Genomic DNA, 24,973 nt, shown 5'->3' with positions numbered 1-24,973 from the left:
TTTAATAATTTTAATCAAATTTTTTTAGATAATAATTTTCCAACACATTTTTTAGTTGTTGTTGTTGTTAATTTAAATCTAGTTTATGGTACAAAATTTATGATAAATATATAAACTAAAAGTTATTTTATTTATTTAATTTTTTAAAACGATAGTAAACTTTTAATAATACAGATAATAATGTACACACTCTGTACATACTGAGTGAACTATTAAATTTATATGACATTTCCATTCATTGATAACATAACACTAATAATACAAATATTACTGTACAGTGTGTGTACACTAATTCAATAATTTTTTAATAATAATAATAATATTAATGATATAAACAAAACACAAAAATTTTTTTAAAGATTACGTAAAAAAAATTAGTTTACATTACATTAGAGTATAACTAATAATAATAATAATAATAATAATAATCAGTTAAAAATATATATTAAATAAACAAAACCAATGATTATATGATTTAATTAATTAATTAATTATTATTATTATAACAATAGTGTTGTGAATATTAATGTGAATTTTAATAATAAATAAATTATTTTTTTTGAGACCAATTGAAAGGTTATAATAATATCGACAATGTATTTGATGTCCGGATGGCCGCAAACATTGGCCAACACCAGCCGTGTACACCAAGTAGTGGCCAATACCGACCGGACATTGTTTGCCACATTGACCGCTGATGAACTGGCCATTTGGTACTATCGACCGTCGGTCAAGATTGTCGGCCATCGACGAGACGCTGCTTCGGTCGATTCGTTGGGCGCCAATCTGGCGCTTGTCTGGCGGCCCGATTCGACACTAATTGTTGTCCAAACTGACAAACACTTTCTTCTCTATTACGATGTCCGACAAAAACAATCGCCGGATCAGCTATTGCTACGCACTCCCATCAAGTATGTGTGCGGTGTGGACATCATCGGTCATCATCGTAGCGATGATAATGTCTATTGTTGTTGTTGATAATAATCTGATCCCATATTTATTTTGTTATCTTATCGATTCACTTCTTCCTAAAGTTTTTCATCGCTATCGTTGATGAGCCAACAAATACCATCGCTGGTACTCATACTGTCCTCATCGACACACATATCATCGGGCATTATGTGGTAAAATTGAAAACTTATTAAGATTCAAACATATCGTTTGAATGTTTTAATCACTGCTTTTTTAAATTAATTATTATTATTATTATCAAAGTTTGATGGCGGCTGAAGAAGAGATAGTGTTGGCCACGAAAAATGGTAATACACTACTGATTACCCAATTTTTACTGTTACACCCGATAATCACTAATTTTTTTTATATATATAATAGGAGAGCTGTGTGGTGTCAATTGGGACGGAACTATTGACCAATCGTTTATCTGGAAACTGACATCGAAATCATTGTCGGCCACCGACGACATCAATGTGATTGATATAAAATACTCGTCAATGATCGGCGGCTTTGCCCTAGTGTTCAGCTGCGGTCGGCCAGCATTTATGCCACTACACCATTCGTCGCCGAGCGAACCGACAACACCCGACGTTATGGCCGGTAGTCCGCCACAGTTTGAGTTCAATTCGATGATCCAATTTGTTGCCGACGTCGACAATGCCTGCTGCTGTGCGATTAACCATAAATACCAATTGCTGGCCTACGGACTGGCCAATACCGACGGTGTTGTTTGTTGTTTAGACGACACACAAAATGCTATTATAGTAACTCACAGACTAATACTCTCTGCCGATACATTTCCCGGTAATTATATATAATTTTCTTAATCCCGATAATTGAATCCCATTGAATGCTATTTATAACCGTTACCACGTCCCACATTATACCCCACACCCCCTTCAACCCAGATGCTAGCTCACGAGCCGGTGCCATGACTTGTATTCAATGGACACCCGATTCTACTGTATTGGCCACTGCCTGGCAAAAAGGAGGCTTCGCTTTGTGGTCAGTCTTCGGCGCTCTGCTGTCGTGCAGTTTTTCCTGGCATTTGTCGCCAACCGATACATTCAAATCCACTCATTTTATAGTTAGTTCAATGACTTTTGGCAAAGAAGGTAATCATAATTATTTTTTTATTATTATTACCGATAAAATAAAACTAATTATAATATGTTTTTTAATTGTTTTTTAATAATATATTAATAGGATATCATCTATGGTTAGCCACTAAAAGTGTCAATAATAATAATAATAATACAGACAGTAGTAACGGTAGTAGTAGTAATAGTGAGGACTGTCTATTAAATGGTGTATCTAAGCTACCGATGGTTAAGAGTATCATTGCATCCAATCCCAGTTCATCCATAAGAGAAGAATTTGTTTTACTAATATCTGAAGATCGACTGTTCATTGGTTTCGGTGCCGTTAATGTCAATCAAGATAATAATAATAAACTATCGCCACCGATCAACAACAATGATTTTATTGATAATTATAGTACCGGTAATAATGCCAATAATATTGCCGATGATATAATGCCATCGACTAATTGTTCAGGTATTTCATCTATTTTTTTTAAGGTTGACTTTATTTTTAACCAATTTTTTATTTTATTTTTAGGTAAAATATTTTGTGAACAACAACCGATTGCTGTCGGCAATCTCCAGTGGATTATAACAAATATGCCTCAAAGATATCTACTGACCAATTGGCCGATCAGATACGCGGCCATCGATGATATGAACCAACACATTGCTATTGCCGGACGTACCGGTTTAGCTCATTATTCAATGGCGCAGAGAAAATGGAAATTATTTGGTATAGTATTTGTTGTTTTGTCTTTATTTAATAATTACCGATTATTTTACTGTATTTTTTTTGTTTGTTTGTTTGCAGGCAATGAAACTCAAGAAAAAGATTTTGAAGTTTGCGGTGGACTTCTGTGGTGTTTGGATCACATTGTGGTCAGTTGTTATAATATGATGGACGCCCGCTACGAACTGAGAACCTATTATCATAAACACAAACTGGACAACCAGTTTGCCCGTATCATCAAAGTGGACAACGAAGTACTGGTTATGTCGTTGATGAATACAAATCTGCTGACTTATCTCATCGATGGTAGTATACATCTATACGAACTGGTCAACCACTACGATAGCTATATGTCATCACTGCATATAATATATAAAACTGAAATTTTGGTCAACAATCTAATAGTACCGCCCGAATGTGTAACACTATTAGTGTTAACCAAATTACAAACAGAATCATCCAAAGAGCAGCTATCGATACTAATGAATATTTGCGGTCGACTTTTACTACTAGAAAGAGATGCCGATAGTCAACAATTATCGACACTGAATAGTAGTAGTAGTACTAGTAGTAGTAGTAATAGCAATAGTTATAATAATAGCAATAATAATGATAACAATAATATTATTGATAGTAATAATAGACAAAACATGAGCCGTGAGCCGCCAAAAGATCAGAAAATGTTTTATAAAAAAGTTTCAATACTAGCGTCGGGTGTGGAAAATGTTTGGCTATCAAACATAAATGGCAAATCAGATCGGCCACATCTAACCGAATCCTTATATATATCGTGCGGTTGTCACGGTATGGCCGTCTGGTTGCCATTGTTGCCGCTGCCCGAACAGCAGACCACTAGCCATAGTTTTATGTCCAAACGAATTATGCTACCGATTGCCACACATATATATCCGTTGGCCATCTTATTCCGCGATGCCGTTATGTTGGGCGCCGAAAATGATACAGTTTTGGGCTCAAAACACCTGCCAATTGCACTGCCATTTTCCGTTATCTCCCGTACCAGTCAAGTATATTTGCATCATATACTACGTGAACTGTTGCGCCGTAATCTAGGTCTACACGCTTGGGAAGTGGCCAACAGTTGTTCAAATTTACCATATTTTCCACATTCTCTGGAACTGTTGCTTCACGAGGTACTCGAAGAAGAAGCTACAAGTTCGCAACCGATTCCCGACGCACTGTTGCCCCGAGTTGTCGACTTTATCCGAGAGTTTCCCGTTTTCTTGCAAACGATAGTCCACTGCGCCCGCAAAACCGAGTTAGCTCTTTGGCCGCATTTGTTTTCCATTGTTGGCAATCCTAAAGACTTATTTCAAGTACTAATATAAATAATGACAATTACCGGTATTAGTAGTAATAATTATTTACCGATTTATTCTCTCTCTATAATAGAAATGTCTATCTGAGGGACAGTTGGAAACGGCTGCCTCTTATATAATTGTTTTGCAAAATATGGAAAAAACATCGGTATCCCGACAGTACGCTACACTATTGTTAGACGCGGCCCGCAATTCCGGTTGTCTAACTGTTGTCAAAGATTTGGCCAGATTTTTGCGTGCCATTGACCAATCGGAATCGGAAAGCGGAGCACACGGCGGCCGTACGTCGACCAGTTCGATGAATGGACCACTTTTATCATCGCAACTATCAACCGATTCGATGGGCGATAGTTATGCTACACATGTGTCGCTTCAAAAATCAGGTAAAATATGATTACATAATTACCGGTAATTAGAAAAAATAGACGGTTCCTCTAAATGGGCATTGTATTGACTAAAAATAATAATAATTGCTTTTATTATATAGGCGCTGGTAGGGGAGATACCGATGCTGATGATGAAGTACTACATCATCATCAACAACAACAACATCAACAGCAGCAACAATACAATATGAAACAAATAAATGGTGATAATCACAATAGTGTTGGCGGTGGTGTTGGTAGCGGTAGTAGCGCTGGTGGTGGTGGTGTCGGTGGAGGCAATAATACGTCACTACTAGTATCGCGATTGAATAGCATTAAGATCAGTGCCTTTCCGGGAACAACGACCAGATTAACTGATTATAATAATACTAGTGATGTTTCATATAATTTCAAATTAAACACTACTACTACTACTAGTAGTAGTAATACCGGTATCGGTAATACCGGAGCTCATACTACGGCTGACACCAAATTATATGATCAAAATGGTATGACTCTCGGATGATGTTTTATAAAAGTTTTAAATTTATAATTTAATTATTTTTGTTTTGTTTTTTTTGTCAAGTAATTGGTCGTTCTAATCAATAAATGATTACCAATGATGACCTCAAAATTTAGAGCTGGATTAACTTAATTAACCTGGATTATTATTATTATTATTATTTTTGTATAAATCAAAATGTATAATTTTATATACTGTATATACATATGTGTGTATATATAGATATATGTTAAATTGGTTTTTTTATTCTAGTAATATATAAAATTGGGGGAAAAATCATTTGTAAATTGCAACTAATATCATCCATCCATATATATATATACAGAATAATTAAGGTAATAACTAAATATATATATATTTGCGCCATCATTATCATCATTATGTTAAACAAACAAATATACAAATATAGGAAAAAATCGTTTTTGTTGTTTTTTTTAATAATTATTATTAATAAATATAAATAAATAATTTTTTTACAAATTTATAATTCGCATATACAGAGTATCAATATATCAATTAAATTTATACACTAATTTAAAGGCTATATATAACAATGATTTATTATATTAAAATTATTTATTTAATATTAATTAATTTAAATAAGTTTTATACAAATAGATAAAAAAACATTGAAAAATATATATATATTTATTTCACATATCTTTGCCGCCACCGTCCGTATCGTGCATTTCGCCGAAACAATGTTTGGCCTTCGGGTCCCGATAGGAATTTTCGTGTTGTACAGATGCCGAACTGGTACGACATCGGGTCAGACATAGTTCAAAGTGATCGGTAATGCTGGCCATCAGTATGTTTAGTGTGTCGCTCCGTTTTTGGCTAATCATTTTGGTCAACAACGGTTTCTTTGACGGCTCCAAACAACACGATATACAATACTCATAGACAGCGCAACAGCCGTTAGTCTGGATTTTTTGTTGTAAAGACCCGAAAAAACAATCATTTTTTGTTAGATAATTATTTAGTAATATAAGACATTTTTTGTCTTTAAGACCAGAGTGTCGAGACATACCTGACAGGTATCACATGAGAAGCGCCGAGTTGTGGCACTACTGGCGTCACAACAGCCGCTAAGGAGAACATCTTTACGATGGCAGACAAATCCGCGTTCATCGGAGATCAAGGCTTTGCCTTGAATTGAGTTGCGACAAACACGGCTAACAACATGGACACCATTGCCGCCTCCGCCGCCGCCATTGGCACCGCCACCGTTGGTGCCGTCGTCGTTGATATCACTCATGTCGACGGCAGCCGATTTGAGTGCCGATCCGTTGGCATCGCCACCGGCGGCGACCATATCTGGCGACAAATGTTGCGACTGACGAATAATGTGTTGCAAGCGGTCGGTGTCCAAACTGTTGCCGTCGTAGTCGTCGTCGACAACCGCCGACGTATGGCCTGCGGTCTTGTTGTGGCCGAACAACGATACGAGACAATAGGTCAGCGATAGTGTCAATATCAGTGCCAATACTATACGTTTGCGTAATAGTCTGGCAATCAGTGCTAACACTTGATAACAACTATTTGTGGACAACAACGACGCCGCCGATGCCGACGACGACGACATCGTTAATATCGGTGATAAAACCCGCGCACGTGTTGTTGCTGTTGTTGTCGCGCGCGCACCGATTGATCACTAATAACATATCACACATACATATAGTTTTTGTGTATTTAATTGATCCAATGATTTATACTATTTAGATAATGATGTCAAGTGTGTGATTATAATAACTGCGATAATTGTTATTTGTTTTGATTTTGTTGTTATTATTATTAACTTAATTGTGATTTTGTTTTATAGTACTGTATATACCGTATGTGTTATATAAGTGTTCAGTGAATTGAATAAAACTGTAAATAATTTTTTTGTTATTATTTTTTTTATAACATTATTATTGTACCTAAAAATTACGTCAAAATAGATTTTAGTAGTTATTCTGTACTAAATAATACCAGAATCCTATATATATATATATATATTATACAAATTTTAGATTGAAATTAGCTTAGAAATTAAATTATCATGATAATATATTTAAATAATTACTTAAAATAAAATTATTAAACAAAAATATAGTTATTTAATCAATTAACATATATATAGAATATTTTAAAAATTTATATTTTTATAGATTTTTGTTTTTATTGGAAAACAAAACCAAATATAAAATATTATTTTTTTTTTGATTACAATTATTTAAACTTTTTTTTTTAAATTAAATATTTATACAATTTATTTATTTAGTTTATAAAAAAGATTCTGATTATAATTAACATTATAAATGTATAAAAAAAATTATTATTTTTAATATTTAAAATTCTATATATTTATATGTCTATGTGATTCGTAATTTATGTTGCATAATACAAATTTTTATGGTTTATTGATTCTAGGTTCATCAAATAATTATTACTTAATCGTTACATAATAGTATATATATGTAACAATATATTGATATATATATATATATATATATATATAATATAATACTGTACAGTATAGTATGTATGTATTATATATCAGTATATAATTTAATAATAAAACAATAAATATTTGGTATTGCCCAGAATATTCTTTATTAATAATACAATATCTATATCTATATATATAAATATTTGATAACCACTTGTTATTTATTATATTTCGATACAATAATTTTTATTTATTTATTTTTATTTTTTGGATACAATATTTTAATTTCAAATAATTTTTGTGACTATAAAAAATAGTTAACTATAAATATGGCCTATTTTTATGTCTCCTATATTTTATTAAGTTTTAATTAATCCTCAAAAAAAATAAAATATTTACAGTATAATTATTTCAATAATGCAATACTTGGTCAACTTTATTGGTCAACAATAATGATATAAATATTTAATAAATTAATAAGCAACAAAATTATGATTAAATTAATAGATTTTAATAGATTTTTACAATTACTCATTCAATATATTGTGCTCAATCATTATCTATTATTGTTATCCAATGCACTTCCCAGTACTATTAAAATTGGTAAATTATAATTTTTTTAATAAATATATTTATATTTAATTTTATAATATAAAATATAATATGATTGATATTGATAATATATTAATAGTAGTTTATAAAATATATAATTCATTGAAAATAATAAGCTTATTTAATATTATGATTTTTATATGTATTTATTTAATGTACTTATGTAAATGTTTTATGATTTATTTATTTATTTCTAATCAATCTTAATTAATTAATGTGATTTTATTATCTAACAAAAAAAACAATTTTATAGATTTGATTATTAGTGATTTGATTGGTCTATGATTTATTGATATGATAATGATGTTGGTTGGTTAAATAGTTGTTTTGTTATGTGTTTGGGTATATTATCCTATTTGGTATATATATATATTATTGATATATGAAAGACTATGGGTGATATTAACTACAGTACCTGTGTGTGTATATATATGTATGTATGAGTACAGGTGCTCTGTTTGGTGATGACCAGCACGAAGAGGAACTGTTGTTCCGGTTTGCCGTCGACCGGATCAACTCGGACTCGACAATACTGGCCCAGACAACACTAGTGCCACAAATCGAAAGGGTCGACCATTTCGACAGTTTTCACGCCAATAAAAGAGGTGATAATAATGATTAGTAAAACATTTGATTCATTTAATCATTATATATATATAATGTAATAAATCAAACCCAAACAGTATGTTCCTTATTAAACAACGGTGTGGTAGCAATATTTGGACCGTCGGGTCTCAGTGCTAGTTCATCGCACACACAATCCATATGCGATGCACTGGAAATACCTCACGTAGAGACCAGTTGGGACTTTCAGATACAACGAGACGATCTATCGATTAATTTGTATCCGAAAACTGTTGTCTTAGCCAAAGCTTATATAGATTTAGTTAAAGCTTGGAATTGGAAAGTGTTTGCCATTGCTTATGAAACTAATGAAGGTTTTTATCTTTTTTTAAAAAAATATATTAATTAATCAATTAATTAATTTTTATACACAATACGTACGGCTCAGGTATCATCAGAATACAGGAGTTCCTCAAGGAAGCTGAACGCCACGATTGGCAGATATTTCTCTATCAGTTTAAGCCGGGAAAGCCCTATAGAGACACTTTCTGGGAGATTAACAAATCGCACTCAAAGATTGTCAATATTGTATTGGATGTCAAACATGAAAATTTGGTCAACGTTTTGAGACATGTATTTAAAAAATATATAAAAAATTAAAATTAATTATTATTTTAATATTGATTATAATTTAATTAATTAAGGCTCAACAAGTTGGAATGATGACCGAGATACATAGTTATTTGATAACATCATTGGTTAGTTTTAATTAATTAATTAATTAATTATTACTATTTATTACAAAATGTATTTTTTGTTCATCAGTTTGATTGATAATGAATATTATACTGTAATATACTGTATATTGATTTTTCAAAAAATAAAAATGTTTAAATACTTTTACAGGACTTACATACAGTCGATTTGGAGGACTTTAAGTTTGGTAATACAAAGATCTCATCGTTTCGTTTGGTTGATGTAATCAGTCCCGAACTACAGGATCTGATGAGCCAATGGTCACTATTGGCCTCGAAAATTGGCAAAAAACATATATTGCCCCCAAAATATATACTGGTATGAATTTTAATAATTATTTTTTTTTATATATTAAATACAATATATATAATTCACTTTTTTGTTTGTTTGTTATAACATTTTTTTAGACGGACTCTGCACTGGTCTACGATGGCGTCAAACTGTTGGCCACTGCTCTGCAAGACTTGGATCAAAGTCAGTCAGTTGACGGCATTCAGCCGATATCCTGTGAAAATGGCAGTCCCTGGCTATACGGAAGCTCTCTTATCAATTATATGAGACCTGTATTTTAATACATATTTGTTTTTTTAAATTAACACAATTTTTAATTATCAAATATTTTTTTTAAAGATTACATTCCGCGGTATTACAGGACTGGTTGGTTTTGATCAGTCGGGTTACAGATCCAACTTTGCATTGGACGTCATGAGTATATTTCCCGATGGACTACAAAAAGTATAACTATTTTTTTATTATGTGTTTTAGTTTAATATTTTATTATAGTATATAAATTATAGTTAATTTTTTAAAAAATAATATTAAAAATATAAAATAATTATCATTTGTTTTTGTTGGGATTACCATTTAGATTGGCTATTGGACTGAAAATTCACAGGTAAACGGCACCAGTAGTTTGCAAATCAACTCGGATATGATGAAACAGTATTCAGTGATATCGATGAAAAACGTTATGCTAAGGGTTACCACAATTATCAGTGAACCGTATACCATGTGGAAGGAAAGTGCCATTTCAAGGGAGGGTAACCAACAGTACGAAGGCTTTGCAGTGGATCTAATCGAAGAGTTATCCAAAATTATGGGATTCAGCTATCGATTCCAATTGGTCAAAGACAATGCCTACGGCATCAAAGATGAAAATGGCAATTGGAATGGAATGATAGGTATAATTGTCTATACATTTTTTATATCACCATAATTTGATCCAATAATCATTAACAACTATCCACAAAAAACAGGTGAACTGATCCGAAATGAGGCCGACATTGCTATTGTCGATCTAACTATTAGTTCCAAACGTGAAGAAGCTGTTGACTTTACCCAACCATTTATGAACACCGGGATTAGTATATTGTTTAAGAAGCCGACAACCAAAGTGACGACACTGTTCTCGTTTTTGTCGCCCTTTCAAAACATTGTCTGGATTTACGTTTTGGGCGCCTATATCAGTGTCAGTACCATACTGTTCATTGTAGGCCGACTAACGCCGTGTAAGTAAATTAATATATACTGTATATATCAATATAATTACCGATATTTATATATATATATATTTAAAAACATATATATAGATGAATGGGATGACCCGCACCCGTGTAGACAGGGAGATAATGTATTGGAAAACAATTTCAGCTTGATCAATAGTTTTTCATTTACCATCGGCACAATGATGCAACAGGGATCAGCTGTAGCACCCAAGTATGTACAGTATTTTAATTAATATACACTAAATATTAAGGTATATACTTTATATATATGAAATATAAATTTTCTAAAAAAACCAACTGTCCATTCATCCATTCAGAGCAATGTCTACCCGAACCGTAGCAGCCATTTGGTACTTTTTTACACTGATAATGATATCGTCGTATACGGCAAATTTGGCCGCATTTTTGACAGTCGAAAAAGTGATTTATCCCATCGAAGATGCCGAAGGTATGGCCTCACAGACACAGATCAAATACGGCTGTCTGGGAACCGGTACGACCAAAGCATTCTTTGCCGAATCCAAAATACCGACTCATCAGCGAATGTGGGCATTCATGAAGAATAACCCGTCGGTGTTTACCAAATCCAATCGGGACGGCATTGAAAGAGTCCAGAAAAGTAATGGCAACTATGCTTATCTAATGTAAGTTTTTTAGTTAATTAATTAATAATTAATTACCGGTAATTAATTGCAAATTTGATATAAATAATCAATTATTAAATATTTTATTTATTTATTTAATTTTTTATTTATAAATAAAACTTGGATTTCATAGGGAAAGTGCATCGATTGAGTATAAGATTGAAAGGGACTGTAATTTGACACAAATCGGTGGACTACTCGATACTAAAGGATACGGAATTGCCAGTCCTAAAGGTATTTTAGAGGGGAAAAAATATATTATTAAATAATTTAATTGCAATTTTTTGTGTGTGTTAAAAAACAATTTAAAATACATTATTATTTTTTATTTTTTTTTAAATACAATAGATTCTCCATATAGAAACCCATTATCGCACGCTATATTGAAATTACACGAAAACGGAATACTATTGCAATTAAAGGACAGGTGGTGGAAGCAAAAGAAAGGTATGTACTGTCTATCCAACCCATACATACACATAATATTTTTTAAAAAAACAATAACCTTATGATTTAAACTTTTTTATAAAAAAAATGCTAACCTTTCTCTAACCATCCCCACCCCACCCCAAACTCATTTGTGTGGATCAGGTGGTGGTAAATGTGCTGAAGAGACAAAAAAGTCTTCAGCCGTCAACAATCTGAGCATCGATCACGTCGGCGGTGTTTTTGTGGTCCTATTGGGAGGTCTGACCCTATCGTTTTTGGTGGCCATCTTCGAGTTCATTTGGAAGGCTAGAAAAAGTGCCGACAAAGAGGTCAGTGAGGTTGTTGTCAGTATTCAAACTACAATTTTTTTCTTATTTATTTAAAAAAAAACATTTATTATTTCCCAATTATATTGTATTTGTCTAATAGTATCTTTAAAAAAAGTTTAATTAGTTTTATTTTTGGTTCATTTTTTTCTATTATATCAATAAATATTTTCTATAATTTAATTTCCTAAATCTTATCTTAAACTAAATAAATATATTGTATTTATTTTTTGTGATTTTTTGTTTTGTTTTATGATTTCAGGAATCAGTTATCGATGAGATGATCAAAGATTTGAGGTTTGCTTTTGCGTGTCAGAGTAAGACAAAGATTGTCCAGAAAAATGACGACTTTGTCAAAGACAAGTTCAGCGATTCGTGTCCACCACAGTATGGATCAGATTATAATACAATTTACTGATTCTTATTACTGGTATTACTTATTTATATTTTTAGTATTAATAATATTATTACTGCTATGATATTATTATTATTATGGTTTAGTTAAATAAGCAAAAACTTAAGGCATATAATGATATAACTATCGATAATATTATCGATGAATATCTATATAATTAAATTTCAGTGAGTTTTTCTTTAATCATTTTATTTTATTTTTTTAATTTTAAATAACTATTTAAAGACAAAATATATAAATTTTTAATATGCAGTTAAATTATAGTATAATTTTTTGTTGTTTAAAAACTTGCTATCAGCCAATAAATGGTAATTTAATTATTAATGATATGCTAGTTAATGATTTGCTATTATGATATATATATATATATATATATATATATATATATATATATATATATAAATTTATTTATCTAATATAATAATCTTATTTTAGTTAATTAATTATTACTTAATATTAATTAACAAACAGCAATAATTTGTGATTTTTTGTAATAATAATATACAGGTTTGCCAGTATATAAATTAGATAAAGAAAATTTTTTTAGTTAGTTATTAGATATTTAATTTCAATTTATTTATTTATAGAATCCTTATATATACAGTACATGTATATTAAATTTTTATATAATTTATTTTTTATTAAAAAAAATTATTAATATTATTAATACTACAAATGATTGGTGATCATTATTGTTAATACTATAATATTTAATACTAATGTATAAATACTAATTGAAATTTATTATAATAATTATTATGAATTTTTATGATATTAATATATATATATATATATATATATATATTATAAATATTTATAAAAAAATAATAATATTTATATCTATAAATATAATTCCTGTACATTACCTAATAGAGAGTTACTAATTGTATAACTTATTGTTATTATTAAAGTTATGCATTTTTTCATAAAAACAAAACAAAAAAACATTTGCCAAACAAGTTGTCCCTCAATTTTGCCAAACAAGTAAAACAATTAATTATAAGCTAATTTTTAAATGCCAATTAATTGCCAAAAAATAATAATAATTCATTTGGACTGATTTTTATTTATTATTATTATTTTTTTGTTAAAAATAAATAATAAAAAAATATCATTACTATTAATATAAATTGTAATATTTAATAGAATTATTTCAAAAAAAATACAAAACAAAATTATATTAAAAATAATTTTTAAAATTAAATTTTTAAAAAAATTAACCAAAATTGCTTCTGTCTACGCACATAATGATATTGAAATTGTTTTATAGTTTTTAATAATTTCAATTTTATTGTAATATTTAACACAAAAACAAAAAATTAAAAAAAAAATTATTTAACAGTATTAAAAACAGTATTTTAGGTTTTATTATTAACTGTAATATTAATACATAGTTAAAAGTTAAAAGATGTTATACTGTATATTTGTTTATTTGTACAGTAATTACTATTGATAAACTAGTATAACAGTATAGAGTAAACAAAATATACAGTATACACTGTTTATAGTATACATATGTAATAAATATATATACAGAATATATATCGATGACAATTTATTTCTAATATTTCTAATTATTATTAAAAAAAAACAAAAATTGTACATTAACACAGAGATTACCATGAACATTTTCAAAATTATACCATTATTATAACAATTATTATAAAAATAAAGTAATTCAAAGTGTGATTTTTCATTATATTATATTATAGTAATATATAATATATATATATTATATTACCATAAAAAAAACATTTTTGAAATTATTATAACATATAATTAATATTATTAATAATAAAGTTTGCTTTCAAAGTACTACTTATTAATTTATTTATTACTATTTATCATTAATTATATATACATATATAAGTATATATAAGTTATAAAATAAACTTAACGGCAAATTAAATATTTATTTAGTTATTTATTGTATACAGGTATTATTAATAAGGTAGGTCACATTCAATTATACTTTTAAAAAAATATATTACCTGGTAATATTAATAATAATTACAACAATTTTTATAAATCAAATAAACATCCAATTTTATTTACAATATTTTAAAGTCATTTAAAATTTATAATAATATTCATATTTATATATATATATATATATAATATGTATTCAAACAACAGTGTAGTGTTCAATCATGTCAATGATATAAATTTACATCAAATATACCTTTATATACAATAATTAAAAATCAAAATTAAATAACAAAAATAGACTATAAGTTGTTATTTTTTCATCTATAATGATATACAACAGTAATATCATTGAAGAAATCAATAATATTTATCGTCAAAAAATTAAATAAATAAAAATAAATATAGTAATTACTAATTACTTATTATAAACACTCAATAATTTCAATTGAGATTTTTTTGTTTAAAAAAATGACTACAAAAAACAATGTTAAATATATATATAATCAAGATTTACAAACCATAGTATTATTATAATAATATAATTACAAATTATAAATAAATAATTAAAAAAAAATAAATTTTCCCCAAAAAAATAAACACTAAACTTATGGTAATATATCGCCAATCAATTGTTTCATTGAGTCTGTCAGAGAATCGGGAAATTTGATATCAAAATGTATCAATAGGTCACCCCTGCGATTGGGTTCCTTCGGATAGGGCAGTCCGTGACCAGACAAACGTTTAACAGTTGTCGGTTTGATTACTTCGGCTATCCTGACGGGCATTTTCTCCCCGGTCAGTGTCGGTACTGTTATCTGAGTACCGCACAGGGCGTCCTTTAGCGTAATTTTAGCCGTATAGACAATATCGTGACCGTCGCGTTTGAACATCGGATGCGGTTTGTCTTTGATAATAAATATAATATCGGCGGGTATTGAACCCGAATTCTGGTCGCCTTCGCGTTGAAACGTAATCTTTGTTCCGGCCTTCCAGCCGGGCTTAACATTAATGGTTAACACTTTGTCCTCTTTGCGATAGCTTTTGCCATCAGTGTTCAACACTTTACGGGTAATCTTCATTTTCTTTGTACAACCCCTGAGCACTTCGTCGAGTGTGACCATCAATTGGTGTTCGACAGGCGGGTCTTGTTTGGCACGATTTTTACGAGGAGAACCACCCGATGATGTGTGACTTTGTTGTGTGAATATATTTCCCGGACGACCGCCCGGTTGTCCGCCACCGGACATAAAATTATTCATAAATATATGATCGTTATCGATATCCATATGCTGTTCGAAACCTTGACCACCGACACCACCCGGGTGCTGGTGGCCGCCCAGTCCTCCCATATTGAAGAACATATCAAATGGATTATCGGTACCGAAAAACTGGGAAAAAGTTTGGCGGGGGTCGCCATGAAATTCGTATGTAAAATTCGATCCAGAGGTACCAAAACTACCGCCACCTCCACCACTACCAGGACCTCCTCCGCCGCCGCCGCCGATACCACCTTTCAGTCCTTCTTCGCCAAACTGGTCGAAAATATCGCGCTTTTTCTTATCCGATAATACTTCGTAGGCTTCGGCAATATCTTTGAATTTTTCTTCGGCTCCCTTATCCTTATTCTTGTCCGGATGGTATTTGAGGGCCAGTTTGCGATAGGCTTTCTTGATTTCATCGTCGGTAGCCGTCTTCGCGATACCCAATATCTTATAGTAGTCTTTACCCATTTTTGTTGATATTCAGGGATCAATTAGTTGATTAAAAAATATTTAGTATGCGATATATATATATCGCGCGGGACTATGAAAACTCTTAGCAGTTCTAGTCGTTGGGATGTCTTCTTCTTATTCTTCTTCAGACACAAACACCGAATGAGTGGATCCTTTTCGTGGAAGTGATTCCTCTTTTTCAGAGAACGAAAGTCCCGAAGATTTTTCTTCTTCTTATTATTTTTGATGAGATATTACTTAATAAAAGTGATTACCAGTAATGCGATCAACACTTTGTATATGACATTCACTGTTAAAATATATATATATTTTTAGGCTTTAATATAGTATTTAGTATTATATAGTGTTATGTGTCGTATAATCGCTATATTTATAGACCTTTTTAATACATTTTCTACAATAATCTCCAAACTTCTCGAATGTTCTCGAATAGTGTCTTACATATAGTACGTCATGATATAAATAACGTCATCAATATTAGCATATCGGGGGGTTTTACTGGGGGTGGGGAGGGGTGGAGAGGGGAGGGGGGAGCCAACCAAATATTAATTAATCTTATAAAATATATTTTTTTTAAAGTTAATTTAATTTTTCAAAACAAAAATAAAGGATATATATATATTTTTTTAAAGTTTCAACATATAATAGTTTAAGTGTGTGTGTGTATGTGTGTGTGTGTGTGTGTGTGTGTGTGTGTGTGTGTGTGTGTGTGTGTGTGTGTGTGTGTGTGTGTGTGTGTGAAACATTTTTTTTAGTTTACAAATACAAATATTAGATACAATTATTTAAACCCATAGTTTTTTTTTAAAAAAACATTATATAATCAGATAATGATGATTATATAATTATTGCAAAAAAAATTAATTAATTTTTTAATTGGCAAAAAATTATGGCTAGATTTTTGTTTGTAGATAAAATTGCACTAGATGATTTTGTTAATAATAGATTTATGATATTACCAAATTATAAGGTCTATTGTACAAAATAAATACAATTATATAATAATAATTATTAGTATTTTATTTTTAATTTTATGCAAAACGCATTTAAGCATATAAACTTTTTATATATATATAAATAATTTAAATATATTTTATCTATTAATAGATATACAGTAGTAAATGTAATTATTTTTTATAACGTTAATAATTGGAAAACTATGCTTGTACATGTTTGTAGATAACATTGATAAAAAAATTAATTTATTATCAATAAATAGAAAAATAATATATTACAACAATGTTATTTTACAATGTCATCTGTTTTTCAAAATAATATTATAATTTATTTGTATTATATTATAAATATATTGTGTAATGTGTATACAAAATCAATGATATATTCAAAATTTTTAATATTAAATTATTCTATATTATAGCAATTAAATTTAATGACATCATTAATATAATAATAATATTTAATTCAAAACATACTTTATTAATATATTCATAAAATTATTTTTATTTTTGCATAAAAATCAAATTAATTGACTATACTATTATAATTAAATACTAAACTATAATAAATTATAAAATTTACATATTTTTGCTCAATATATGTTTGTTCACTATAATGAATATACAGTATAAAATTTATTTGTCTCTATAGAGAGTATATATTATATACACTATACTACTACAATATACCTAATTAATAATTTAAAAAATAAAATAAAATCAAACTTATGATTATAACATTAAACTTGATTTCAAAAAAAAACTTTCATTTTCAATATTTTATATCATAATTGTAAATCCCATTTATATACCTATATATATATGATATAACTTATATCAATATACTTAATATATATTTCTCTATAATACCTGTATATTCTTGTATTATAGTTGAAAATTGAAAGTTCATATTTAGGTTCAAAAAGTCTATTAATATATATATATATATATATATATATATATATATATATAATAGTAAATAACGAGTGATTGCGACAATGATTCTCGTAATATATACTGTAATTTCTGTAAGTGTTTTCTCTTATCTTAGATGTCGAAGAATGTGGTCCATCAACTTCTTTAGTGTCATTCATTGCTACCACCGATATATACATCCATATATATAAAGTATATATATATATATATATATATATATATATACTATATATATATAATAATAATTATATTAAATATAAAATAAATATTAATATATTTTAATTGATTGAGATAACAAAAAAAATGGTGCATAAAAAATAGCAGATATTATGCGAATTAAAAATCTAATATTTTTTTATAATTACTTCAAATCAAATCCCAAAATCATTATATAATGTTATTACAACTAAGAATAAACCAAAACAACAAAAAAGTTGAATGAAATGGACAAAAATTAGTAACAACTTTGCGGTGTTATTAGCTAAAAGTTTTCCCCTCCCATAGGCCATAGCCCCCTACACTTGGCTTTTAATATAGTGTATATAACAATCTTTTTTTAAAAAAAAACTAATTTTTTTAATGTACAAAATAAAGATTAAAACTAATGATAAAATATTAATGGACATCATCGGAGAGTCTATAAAAGTGAAAGTTTTCAATTGAAATTTTTTAGTTTCATAAAAATATTTATTTTAGTGGTTTCACTAACTTTTGTTGTTGTTGTTGTTGTTGATGTTGTTGGTCTGTCTTAACTATAAGTTAACCGACGAGAAAAAAACAAATTAAATCAATGGCCATATCGTTGTCATACGTTTGGCTAACAATATTTCTAGCATTTATTTTTAATACAATTAATCGTAAGTTTAAAAAAAAATTGTTTAAAATAATAATACTTTTTTTTAAAAAAAAGATTTAATTAATTGCTATTCAATCAAAAAAGATATCGAGTGTGGCATCAAAGTCATCGCCGACGACGCCTTCCTCGAGGACTGTCTTCGGGCACACAATAAGTACAGAGATCTTCATGAAAATACCGAAAGACTTCAATTAAATAGAACTGTAATTGAATTGATTTTTTTTAATAAATTTTTTTTTTGTCTTTAAAAATCCATTGATAATAACCACTTCTTCGCCATCGTAGGCCACAGAATATGCATTGAACAGAATCAGAAGTCTGGCCAAAATCGATGGCCAGCGGCCAGTCAGCGACAGCCAGCGTACGATTTTCGGCGAAAACTTCTACTGGTATTACGATAGCAAAGGTTACCATTCGTGTGCCAATGCCATCGACCTCTGGTATAAGGGTAAAGATCAATACGATTACAATAGACCCGGATTTCATGAGAAAACCGGTGGTTTCAGTCAAGTTGTTTGGAGAGGATCCCAGTATTTAGGCTGCGCTCGTGTCGAGGACGACACCCGCCAGTACTACGAAACCTATATTGTCTGCAATTACTGGCCGGCCGGCAACGTCGATAGCCGCTATCCGTACAATGTATTTCCCCTTAGAGACCACCAACGACCGTCGCTCGGCGTCGGCAGCGGTAGCGGCGCCGGCATCAGTCCAATAGCCGCTGTTAGCGGCAGTCATCGGCCGACAAGCAGCAATCAGAGACCTACGGTAAGCGGCGGTTGGCTACCAGATCGTCCCGATCGGCCTAATCATCGACCGCCGCCACCAATAGCTCCTAACTATCCATTATATTTATCATTTTGAAAATATCAATTAATTACTAATTAATTTTTAAACGTCTATTATTTTTTGTGTGTCACAATAAATATTTAGTATCTTTTAAAAAAAAAATAATAATTTCATATATAATTGATTTTTTGAATTAATAATTTTTTTACTAATAATAAAAATATACATATGATAATAAATATACAAATAAAAATATACATATATGATACTGATTTTTTTAAAAATATAAAATACAAGTTTGACAACTTTTTTTTGGTATTATTAATACTGTATAATAGTACCAATGTTATATTTCTATGAAAAATTTATATACATTATTTAAAATATGTATTTATTTATTAATTTAAAAATAACAGCACTAACAGTGTCAAATACTATATGATTTATTAAAAATTGAAATTATAAATTATATAACTTTTCTAAAAAAACTAATTTAATAAATTATAATTGCTATTTATGTTAGGAAAATTCGGAATTTAGAAAATTCCAGATATTTCCAGCAATATTTCCAACACTAATACATAGAGGAGAGAGAGAGAGAGAGAGAGAGAGAGAGAGAGGCGGTTACAGTATTATGTTTATCATGTGACTAAGCATGTTCAATTTAAAAATTGACATTACTAATTTCAAAACATAACTGTACAAGTACAGTTTATATATAAATTAATAATGTATAGTAATGTATAGATTATTGCAAATAAATAATAACAAAAACAAAAATTAATCATTTTTAAAAATATCTACATGTTAATTTATTTTATTTTTTTAAATACAGTATATTAGTTAATCTAGGTTATATTTAATGTGTTTAAGTTAGCAAAAAAAACAACAAATATTGCACCATGGTCAGCAGGATTAACATGAATAATAATAAGCAATCATGTCTATGGTTTGATGGACACATCCATTATCATAACAACCGTCAGTCAGTTGATGCCACTCTCGGTTCACTATTGGCACAACATTTGCCCAGCGATTCGGTGATCGACAACGATAAAGTGGTCGTCGGGTTTGATGCCGAATGGGTTGCTTTTCCCCGAAGTAATTAAACGGTTGATTGTTATGATTACAACTAAATTAATCAATAAATTTGTTATTTCCCGAAGTGTCCAAAGTTTGTTTAGTTCAGCTTTGTTTCGATGGCATTGAATGCCATTTAATACACTTATCGGCAATGGACTACTATTTTCCCGAACTACTCACACAACTGCTAACCGATGACCACTTTATCAAAGTTGGCCTCAATATTGCCGGCGACTTTAATAAACTTCAACGCGACTATCGGCTGCCATTCGATGACATAGTTATGTCACCGAACAAATCGGTTATTGATCTCAACTATATGGCCGGCAAACTTTTAGGTATTATTATTATTATTAACCATCGATGATAATTATGAATTATCATATGAATCTGTTATTCAATGATTAAAACTTAAGTTAAACAATTGTTTATCACAAAAACCACAAAAAAAAAGGTTTCACAAAACGGATGAGTTTGAGTGATATGTCATATAAATTCTTGGGTCAACCCATTAGTAAAGTCCAGCGACTGACCAATTGGTCGAAGAATCCGCTCAGTGATGAACAGCTACAATACGCTGCCATCGATGCCTACGCCTCTTACGAACTATACTATGAGATTAAAAGTCATACACATCATCGACAACAACAAGAATCATAAATTAGTTGATTTTTTTTATAGTTAAACACCATTTACATCAACAACAATCATCTGTTTCATTGATCATCTATTGATAGACAAGTTTGTTTTTTATAAATTACAATAATTTTATATACTTTTTTTTTAATAATTATCATTAAATTTTTATCATTGATTACCACATAAATAAATGGCAATCAATGTTACTCTTAATAATCAGTTCGACTAATTGATCCCATTATTACATAATTCATCATTTTTTTACTTCAATTATTTTTTTTGTGTTCATTTGTACAAACTTTACAAACAATTTTGTTTTTAGTGGTTATTAATTTAAATTATATATAAGTTATTATTAGTTAATGTTATGATAACATCATCAGTGCTGATTGAATTCGTAGATGAATGAAGAAGTAAAAGACAACAACAACGACAAAGAAGAAGAAGAAGTAGTGACCAATTAAAGACCAATCAATCGGACGGCTATTTAACAAGCGGTCTATTCTTGTCGTTGTCGTCGCCGTACTTATCCTTATATTGTCGAACTTCTCTCATATATCGACTCCAGGCATCTGTCGGTTCATTACCGCTCGCCTGGCCATCGGTTTGGTCAGTCTTTTGCTTCTTAATAAGTCCTGTCTTAAGTGTCTTCGGTCGTCTCTTTGTGATACCAGTAGTTGTTGTTGTCTTCAATTCACATACAGAAACAACACAACAGACAAAAAAACAGACAAGAAGTCAATCTAAAAGACTATTATTAAATCCAAATCAAACTCTTTCGAGTGAAGACATACCAAACTACTACTACTACTACTGGTATTTGTTTTGTTGTCTTCATTAGCATCTCGTTTACTGTCGTCGACAACAGTCGTGTCCACCACTACTGCTGTACTATCTTTAGACAGATTGTTGTCATTCATACTATCGGTAGTTGTCTTCTTCTTCTCGTCGGTGGCCAATTGACTGTCCAGTTGTTGTTTCTTTGACTGCATTTGTTTGAATAGTTCGAGAAACGAGCCGTCGTTAGCAAACTTATTATTGCTAATCGGCGGCTGCATTGGCGGCGACGTCGTCGGCCGTCTATTGTCGTCGGCATCGCTGCTGTTGCTGTCAACACCCGACGAGCTATCATCGGAAAAATTGTCGGCCATATTGTCCGGTTTGGTGACAGACAATTGGTCGGACTCGGACTATGTGGTGGTCAAGAAAACCTCTTGAAGAAAAAAAACGATTTGTTTTTTTTCTTAATAAATAAATTGTTGGATCAAATCATATGATTGACTGATCTCTACACTGATGTTGTTGTTTGTCAACACAAATAGCTTTACAAACAAATACAATACAGTACTGTGTATAACAAATAGTAACTATTATTCATTAGTCTTACTGTAATTGATTTACTATAGAAATACATACGTTTAGTATACAGTGTGTTTGAGTATATCGTTCAATGTGCGCATAACATAACATTATTATTAGGCAATAGTTTACTGAATGTATGAAATGTTTTGATTATTATTATTGATGTAAAGTAATAGTAAACTAATTGGTATTTTTCAATGGATCAGATAAGGCCAGCAATGGATCAGATCGAAGAAATGGACATCGATGATGATGATTGTGTTATCATTGATGACGATAATGGTAAGCATATCACAGTATTTGTTCCCATCAATTGATTGTTGTTTATCTCGCGCGCGGCAATAGTGTCGTTGTTGTCGAAAAAACGGGCCATCGATGAGACCAACAACAACAACAACAACAACCGAACCCAAGTTAAAGTTAAAGACAAGTTACCGCCGTATGAGTCGCTGATCAGACACATAGTTAAAGCCAAGAGACGTGTTGTACCAGACAATCGCCGTCGGCAATTGGTCTGCGTATTGGACACCAATGTATTGTTGTCGCATCTGAACCAATTGAAACAAATGATTTGTCTAATTGAAACCAAACGATTACCTCATATGAGTCAAATCAAGTCATTTATGATACCATGGGTTGTCGTACAAGAGTTGGATGGCCTTAAAGGTGGTAACAAACACAACAACAACAACAACAACAATAAGTCTGTTGTCAATGTTATCCACTTTATTAACGAACAGCTGAACAAAACTAATGGTTTGATTTTCAGACATTAAAATCTTGATATCTTATATAAACTTTCTTTTTTGATTTGATTTACCGATTGCAGGACTAATTAAAGGCCAAATCAAATACAACAACAAATCCTTAGCAAACCAAAAGCATAGCAAACATCAACTGATTGAAGAAGAAACAAATGACGATAAAATACTAAATTATTGTTTCGAATTAAGAGACAAATCATTATCAACACCAACATCATCACCACTGGATGTATTGCTCATTACCAACGATGTCAATCTGTGCAATAAAGCACTGATCTATGGTCTCAAAGTCAACAAATGGATAGATTTTTGCGATAAATATCGTCTGAATAATAATACATCGTTTCTTTCAGATGAGTGGCGCAAAGATAACGATGTCGTCGACGCTTACGAAGATAATGCTAAAGATAATTGCGAATCAATTAGTAAACGTCTTAAAAGTGGTGATAATAATCAAGTTGTTATAAGTGGTGATAATAAAAATAATAATAAAACAAATCAAATCTCCCGAAAACAAAATCTATTACATARATCTCAAGCAAAACACATTCAAAGTCCAACTAAACGCAAGACAATGACTGCAACAGCGAAGTCTTTAACATCGATGACATCAATGTTAAAGTCTAGAATGAAATCCATTTATAGCAATAAACAACAACAACAACAACAGAAGCAGAATACTGTGACCACCAATAGTGACTGTAAGCCATTATCATCACCGATGACACAATCACAATCAACACCACCACCATCAGTAACATCATCGCCAGCGTCGTCATCATCATCATTACCATTAAAATATGACGATTGGATCAGATATCGTGACGAATGTGAACAATTGATATTGAAATTTATTATCAAAACATACAAACAGATTTGGGGCGAATCAGATTGGAAACTGATGCTCGAGTTGGACATTGCAAACACAACACTGCGCGATATGATTCGGGTAATACGTAAGGAATGGTTCGGCAATTTTAGCGACCAATTCAATCGGAATCCATCAGTCAAACTGCTTATCGATAGATTGCATACCAGTCTCAACAAATCCTATGCTAATTATTCACTATATTTTAGTGATTTAAAACAATTTTGCCAATTATGTCAACAACAACTACAACAACAACAACAATAACTAACACGAAGTTATGATGCGATAAAAATATATGCATTTTATTATATCCATTAAGACTTGCCATAATTCAAGTGCCGTTAAAATTGTTTATAAAAATTGTTATTTCTTTAATTCA

General features: G+C 30.2%; 8 protein-coding genes across 9 annotated transcripts; 5 read left to right on the top strand and 3 right to left on the bottom strand.

Moving 5' to 3' along the window:
* Positions 1 to 570: 570 nt before the first annotated feature.
* LOC128953035 (guanine nucleotide exchange factor subunit RIC1-like) lies at positions 571 to 5,132 on the top strand. The gene is made up of 11 exons (XM_054298528.1): positions 571 to 911; positions 1,035 to 1,124; positions 1,216 to 1,259; positions 1,333 to 1,758; positions 1,863 to 2,069; positions 2,161 to 2,511; positions 2,575 to 2,772; positions 2,851 to 4,103; positions 4,180 to 4,489; positions 4,594 to 4,980; positions 5,058 to 5,132. The coding sequence occupies exons 1-11, from the start codon at positions 595 to 597 to the stop codon at positions 5,078 to 5,080; spliced, it is 3,606 nt and encodes a 1,201-aa protein (XP_054154503.1). The 5' UTR covers positions 571 to 594; the 3' UTR covers positions 5,081 to 5,132.
* Positions 5,133 to 5,647: 515 nt separating this feature from the next.
* Positions 5,648 to 6,825, bottom strand: LOC128952734 (SREBP regulating gene protein-like). The gene is made up of 2 exons (XM_054298172.1): positions 6,025 to 6,825; positions 5,648 to 5,917 (listed from the first exon to the last, which is right to left on the bottom strand). Exons 1-2 carry the CDS (start codon positions 6,577 to 6,579, stop codon positions 5,648 to 5,650), a joined length of 825 nt encoding a protein of 274 aa, XP_054154147.1. The 5' UTR covers positions 6,580 to 6,825.
* Positions 6,826 to 8,479: 1,654 nt separating this feature from the next.
* LOC128952732 (glutamate receptor ionotropic, kainate 2-like) lies at positions 8,480 to 12,682 on the top strand. The gene is made up of 15 exons (XM_054298170.1): positions 8,480 to 8,645; positions 8,724 to 8,978; positions 9,053 to 9,237; positions 9,309 to 9,362; positions 9,511 to 9,678; positions 9,768 to 9,923; positions 9,991 to 10,095; positions 10,229 to 10,541; positions 10,617 to 10,868; positions 10,950 to 11,076; positions 11,183 to 11,509; positions 11,643 to 11,743; positions 11,858 to 11,956; positions 12,101 to 12,267; positions 12,527 to 12,682. The coding sequence occupies exons 1-15, from the start codon at positions 8,480 to 8,482 to the stop codon at positions 12,680 to 12,682; spliced, it is 2,631 nt and encodes an 876-aa protein (XP_054154145.1).
* A 2,460-nt stretch (positions 12,683 to 15,142) lies between these two features.
* Positions 15,143 to 16,688, bottom strand: LOC128952448 (dnaJ homolog subfamily B member 4-like). The gene has a single exon (XM_054297849.1). The coding sequence runs from the start codon at positions 16,336 to 16,338 to the stop codon at positions 15,214 to 15,216; it is 1,125 nt and encodes a 374-aa protein (XP_054153824.1). The 5' UTR covers positions 16,339 to 16,688; the 3' UTR covers positions 15,143 to 15,213.
* Positions 16,601 to 19,950, top strand: LOC128952730 (uncharacterized). The gene is made up of 3 exons (XM_054298165.1): positions 16,601 to 16,616; positions 19,174 to 19,292; positions 19,375 to 19,950. Exons 1-3 carry the CDS (start codon positions 16,601 to 16,603, stop codon positions 19,948 to 19,950), a joined length of 711 nt encoding a protein of 236 aa, XP_054154140.1.
* Positions 19,951 to 20,759: 809 nt separating this feature from the next.
* Positions 20,760 to 21,681, top strand: LOC128952342 (bifunctional 3'-5' exonuclease/ATP-dependent helicase WRN-like). Its single transcript, XM_054297726.1, has 3 exons — positions 20,760 to 20,976; positions 21,042 to 21,296; positions 21,413 to 21,681. The coding sequence occupies exons 1-3, from the start codon at positions 20,778 to 20,780 to the stop codon at positions 21,616 to 21,618; spliced, it is 660 nt and encodes a 219-aa protein (XP_054153701.1). The 5' UTR covers positions 20,760 to 20,777; the 3' UTR covers positions 21,619 to 21,681.
* A 242-nt stretch (positions 21,682 to 21,923) lies between these two features.
* LOC128951741 (telomerase RNA component interacting RNase-like) lies at positions 21,924 to 22,923 on the bottom strand. Its single transcript, XM_054297008.1, has 2 exons — positions 22,392 to 22,923; positions 21,924 to 22,284 (listed from the first exon to the last, which is right to left on the bottom strand). The coding sequence occupies exons 1-2, from the start codon at positions 22,746 to 22,748 to the stop codon at positions 22,081 to 22,083; spliced, it is 561 nt and encodes a 186-aa protein (XP_054152983.1). The 5' UTR covers positions 22,749 to 22,923; the 3' UTR covers positions 21,924 to 22,080.
* A 108-nt stretch (positions 22,924 to 23,031) lies between these two features.
* On the top strand, positions 23,032 to 24,931 carry LOC128951740 (myb-like protein I). Of its 2 annotated transcripts, XM_054297007.1 has the most exons (4): positions 23,032 to 23,093; positions 23,166 to 23,241; positions 23,305 to 23,715; positions 23,789 to 24,931. In XM_054297007.1, exons 2-4 carry the CDS (start codon positions 23,178 to 23,180, stop codon positions 24,856 to 24,858), a joined length of 1,545 nt encoding a protein of 514 aa, XP_054152982.1. In that variant the 5' UTR covers positions 23,032 to 23,093; positions 23,166 to 23,177; the 3' UTR covers positions 24,859 to 24,931. The 2 variants fall into 2 exon arrangements, with proteins under 2 accessions (XP_054152982.1, XP_054152981.1); XM_054297006.1 differs by having other exon boundaries at positions 23,076 to 23,241.
* The last annotated feature ends 42 nt before the right edge of the window (positions 24,932 to 24,973 follow it).

The sequence above is a fragment of the Oppia nitens genome, unplaced genomic scaffold (assembly GCF_028296485.1).
Source record: "Oppia nitens isolate AA-2021 unplaced genomic scaffold, nextdenovo-longstitch-racon4-pilon3 scaffold1_pilon_pilon_pilon, whole genome shotgun sequence".
Lineage (NCBI taxonomy): Eukaryota > Metazoa > Arthropoda > Arachnida > Sarcoptiformes > Oppiidae > Oppia > Oppia nitens.
Note: the sequence above shows the minus strand (reverse complement) of the source record. Positions and strands in the feature narration are given on the sequence as shown.